We start from the raw sequence: 5,061 nt of genomic DNA on the forward strand, positions 1-5,061 counted from the left end.
GAGGGCCCAGCACAGTCCCAGCCCCAACCTACAGCTGCAGCCCACCCCACCCACGCCCTCCCAGGGTGCATGCAGTGGCAGGAGCCCCCCCCCGCTCCTCGGACAAACTGCAGCTCCAGCCCCGCTCCCTCCATCACCTCTTCTCTCCATGATTTGCCCCCCCACCATGCCCCTTTGCTCCCCTTTCACCACAACAGATTTACCAGCTGCTTGCAGCTCTCCACGCTGCCGGGCTGCACTCCTTGCTGCCTATGTGCTGCGCTGCGGCCGTGCGCATGCACAGACATTTATTGGCCACATCAGGCTGATTTCGTGTACGCTCAATTTTCTGTATATTGGTGCCGATCTGATGTCGGACCAACGTATTGGTGAACCTCTATTTAAAAACTATGTGGACTGCCCTAAAATTGTGCCCTGTAATTTTACCCATTTTCACATTTGCTGGACTGGAAATAGGAATTACAGTAAATGAAACTAACGGCAATGTAGCGGTGAGGCTTCTGTATGCTCTGGTCCCAGTCTCCTCCGCTGCTAAGTTTTTATTTTCTGTCTCTAGTACCGCAATTCGCCATACTCGCCATACTCTATCTAAGCATTAGTTCACATGAAACTGTCGGTAACCAGTGTCCTGTGGATTTAGTTGTACATAAAGGGGGGTAACTGAAGAGGCAAGTAAGAAGTGAGATATACAGGTATCATGTTAAATACACAGGTGTTTGACCATAAATTGAAGGCATTCCATTCTGAGCAGAGCTGTGCACTAATCTCCATTAGGGCTAAATGATTGGTACGTTCCTACTTTTGTTCTGGATTTATTGTCTTAAACCCCTCCCCACCCCCAGACATCCATCCATCCTCTCACTGAAGGTGATAACCCAGGGGTCAGCAACCCCCGGCACATGTGCCGAGCACGGTGCACAAGGCCATTTTGCTTGGCACACCACCGCCAGCCCGGGCTGTGAGCAGCTGCTGCCAGCCATGGAGCCCAGGCTGCTCCCAGCAGGCAGCTGGGAGGCTGCAAGCCCTGGTGCAAGCAGACTGGGCCTTGTGGGCTGGCTGCAGCCGGGAGGCTGCAAACAGCTGCTCTGGGCTCCCGCATGTCAGCACTCTGGCACTTTCCAAGGTAGACATTGTAGTTTTTTTGGCACTCCAGCTAAAAAATGTTGCCTACCCCTGTGCTAACCCCTGTTCCATTGGTCATTTCAGGTACGAGTAAAAAGCATCACCATGGGAAGATGGCTACTCCTCCTCCATCACTTTTTGGCCATGTGAATCTGAGGCTGTTGGAAATGCAACAAAAGGGCAAAGGAGAGAGAAACAAACTTTTGCGAAGGCGGCGAGCTTTCTTTGCAAAACTTTTGCCTGCTTTTGTCAGATCAGCTGCAGAGGCTGGACAGGATAGCCCTGAGTGGCAGATAAGTGAAGACAGGGCACTGTTACAGGTAAGACTAGGTTTTGTTTCATTACTTGGGTTTTGTTCTTACCTTTTTCCTCGTAACTTTAGTTTGTTTGACTTTAGAAATGACTCTGCTTTGTGGGGAGAAGGGAGGGGAAGTTCCCTCCCTGCAAACCTAATCTAGCTTTTGGGGAGGCTGATGAGTTTACTGAGACTCACTAGACAGTGAGATCCATGCGCACACTGTAGAACATATATAATGACAACTTTTGTAGTTTTATTTATATTGGCACTGAATTTTGTGCATTCTCCTTCTCCTAGGCGGTGAAACAGTTACTGCAGCTTCCTTTAAATCTAGCTGTTGTATCACCGGCTCAGACACCCAATTGGGATCTTGTCAGCGACGTTGTTAATACCTGTAGCCAAGCTTATCGCTCATCAAAACAATGCCAAAATCGATTTGTAAATCTTGTTATAGCAAGAGAGGAAGTAAAGGTGAGTTTAAGCTGAATTGTGCATTACACTGTAGGCAGTGATTTCATTTAAAGCCTGATTTATACCCTGTCAAGGGTAGGGATTGAAATTTAAATGAGAATAATTCATAATCACAGAAGAGCAGATTTACTATTTTAGCTTTAGTCAGTTAAACAGGTTTTAAGACAATGATACTATTTCTGAATATGCGTCTCAAAACAGAATAGAAGTCAAGTTGTTCTGGTGTTAAATCATTCCTTTCTTGTGTTAAGAGATGTATCAGGGTGGGACCAGCTCTAATTAGTGGTGCCTTTTCCCACTGAATAAGGTAAATTTAAAATTCACTTGTGGTAGACTTGAAAAAACTGCCATAATCTAGTGCAGAAGTTAATTGGCAATCAAATATATAATTTGCTGCTTATCAGTGAGGCATTTAAAACATTTCTTTAGGAAAATAAGTAAAGTACAAATACAAAACAAAATTAAAAGTTATTATTTAAATAAAGGTTTCTTGCTTGCTGATCAAAACACAGTTAAAATCAGTAAGTTGAATCACTTTGGTAAGCTTCTGGGGCAAATGTTTTTCTGGAGATTAATTCAGTCTCAAAATAGTATCAGACCGTTCTGCCAACCAATGGCAACTCAAAGTGAAACTCTGAGGTGGTTTAAAAGCATGATTCATAGCTCATTGTAACTATAGCATGAAAAAATAAAGCTAAAATATTGTAACAATTATTTATTTATTTTTACAGATTGTATTATGGTCATCCAAAAATAGAAGCAAAAAGACTGCTTTTGTAACAGTGGTGTTTGGAAACTTAGTTGTGATGGGGGAAAAAAGGGGCAGGGGGAAGGTTTAACTAGGTTTGAAAATAACTTTCTTTGCTAGAAAGAAATGCAGGCATCTAGCTCACTGGTATTTTATGTGCAGCCGATTGAAAGTATGTGGATAATATGAGAGACTGTATATATATATATACCTGTTGTCAAAACACTTCCTGAGGACTTAATTAGACTTTTTAACAAGGGAGAAACAGCCATAGACAAGTTTATTATCTCTCTGAATATATTTCTGTCCGCAGCAAGAAAGATACTGATCACTGGGACCATAAATTTGATATATTGTTGGTTGCTATGAAAGTGACTTGCTGCATGGCCTTGCACATGTCATTTAACCTGTGCCATGGTTTGCCTTTTCTGCAAATGTGTTATGAGTACTAACAAGTATCTAGAATTTTCTGGTGGAAAGTATTATACTAAGCAATTAATAAATCAACCAGTATATTTGATAACAAAGACTAGCTTTTCTTGCTATTTAAGGATATTAAAAAAAATTTAGAATTTGTCTGATCAAGAAAGTATAAACTGCAATTTTTGAGATAATCCCGTGGTCTCTAGTGATGGCATCTGTTTCTTTCCCTTTTTTTTGTTGAGAAAATGAATGGTCACCTTCGTACCAAGCAGACTTCTGCCCAAGACCAGAATTCTGCACATGTACAACTTTATATGAGTCACTTTGATTTAATGACAATGGCTGCAAGAAAGAGAAGTTCCCCAGATAAAACTCTGTAAGTTAACTTACATGCTTGTAAGATTGAGCAGAATGATCTGGTGTGTTTTCATATGCAGAAGTCCGAATGCTCACGTGGCAGTCCCCTTTCATTTTGCAGGGGAAGCGGGGTTTTAAATACACAGGTGATTCTGTGGTCAATTTGAGACTTAGTGCAGTGACCTTCCTGACAAATCAAATCCTGCTTCAGTGCCTGTAGAATGATAAGCTGGTATAGTTCATATTTCATCCCCAAGTACTGGAGAGGGATAAGGTAGGCCCAGCCCACTGATCTTTACACATCTCAAGTCCAGCAGTATGTCGCTCATCTCTTTAGGTAATGAGAACAGGTAATGCCAACCCCCTCTGTTGTGAGGTGATGGTGGTGGATTGGTTAAAATCAAGGCTGCCCAGTTCTGAATGGCTGGGGCCACACACTCTGCAGGCCACACGAGTTGGGGTGCACCAGTGGGAACCATGCACCTCATGCCATCCCCTACCCCAATGCCCTCCATTGCACAATGCCTTCTGGGCCCAGTTCACCAGGCACCCTGCCTCACTGTAAGTTCCCCAGACACAGGCTTGCCTCCTGTTTCACGCCCCTCAGGTGCCCCAGGCCATTGCCTTCCCCAGTCCTTTGGGCTGTGCTGCTCTGTGCTGTCCTACCCCCTGGGGTGGGGAAGGGGAAGGCAGAGGGAGAGGAACCCAGAGGCCCTTGCTCCTTCTGCAACTGGGACAGGAGGTAGAGTGGCAGCTAAATAGGGGCAGTTTGTGGTCTGGGAGCTGCCTGTTGGACAGACCTGGTCTAACCAAACTTATTGGAGACAGCTTATTTTTACTTCCAGCCTATATTTCTTGAGCCTCAGTCAACTGGGGGGGGAAAGGGGGCATCCAAGAGTAGCAGACAAAACTAGCGCTTCTGTGTTTGGTAGGCAAGGAGATGGGGAAGTTGAAGGGCAGGGTTGGGTGCAGATCTGAATTTTAGTTCCCTCCAATCTGCTGCTTGTTTTTTCTCTGAGCCATCCCGCTGTACAGTTGAGGCCTGGGGCACGCACATAGTTGAATTGGTTTGCTTCAAGATTTTTTCTTTTTTCATTTTAGGTCGGGTCAGTTAAATCAAGTGAAGCTTTGTGTGAATGTCTGTGTAAGTCAGACATAAACTGGCTTCCACTGGGAAGCTAAACTGATAAGGCCAATTTTAAACCAGCATCATCATGTCAAGGCAATGCAAATACCTGAGTAAACTAAACCAGCTGAACTAAAGTTAGTGTATAGACCAGTCCAAAAACCAGAGAATGAGAATTCAGGGGATAGGTGGCGGATCTTGAATTTTGTCAGATCTTATTGGCTTAATTAGGAGGCAAGATTTTCTATTGGAAGATGTCATATTTTGTACAGCTTTACAAAAATAGTGTTTAAACCACCTCTTACTTACTTTCAACAGAAGTAACTGGGATAAGCCAGCCTCCATAACTGAGGCTGCATCCCCTTGCATGGAGCCTAAAGCAAAAGTAAAAAAGGTACATTTATTTAATTCTCTCAGGCTTTTATTTTCTTTCAGTTGCCTAACTTCTGCCTTTGCCTTGAATATGTATAGTTTTGTACAAGTACAAGAATTTGAGGGTGTAATTGCATTTTTGGC

The 5,061-nt window shown here is 43.6% G+C and overlaps 1 protein-coding gene across 5 annotated transcripts in view; it reads left to right on the forward strand.

The window, feature by feature from the left end:
* The window catches only part of LOC109312744 (E1A-binding protein p400-like), a 37,658-nt gene that overhangs the window by 27,927 nt on the left and 4,670 nt on the right, over window positions 1-5,061 (forward strand). For 4 of the 5 annotated variants that reach the window (XM_019538978.1, XM_019538979.1, XM_019538982.1 and 1 more), the window contains 4 exons: window positions 1,212-1,442; window positions 1,718-1,891; window positions 3,305-3,438; window positions 4,864-4,939. In XM_019538978.1, coding sequence (XP_019394523.1) covers window positions 1,212-1,442; window positions 1,718-1,891; window positions 3,305-3,438; window positions 4,864-4,939 — 615 coding nt within the window. Of the gene's footprint in view, window positions 1-1,206; window positions 1,443-1,717; window positions 1,892-3,304; window positions 3,439-4,863; window positions 4,940-5,061 lie in introns of those variants that run through there. The other variant, XM_019538983.1, reaches the window with a different exon arrangement.

The sequence above is a fragment of the Crocodylus porosus genome, unplaced genomic scaffold (assembly GCF_001723895.1).
Source record: "Crocodylus porosus isolate Cpor-Errol unplaced genomic scaffold, CroPor_comp1, whole genome shotgun sequence".
Taxonomy (NCBI): Eukaryota; Metazoa; Chordata; order Crocodylia; family Crocodylidae; genus Crocodylus; species Crocodylus porosus.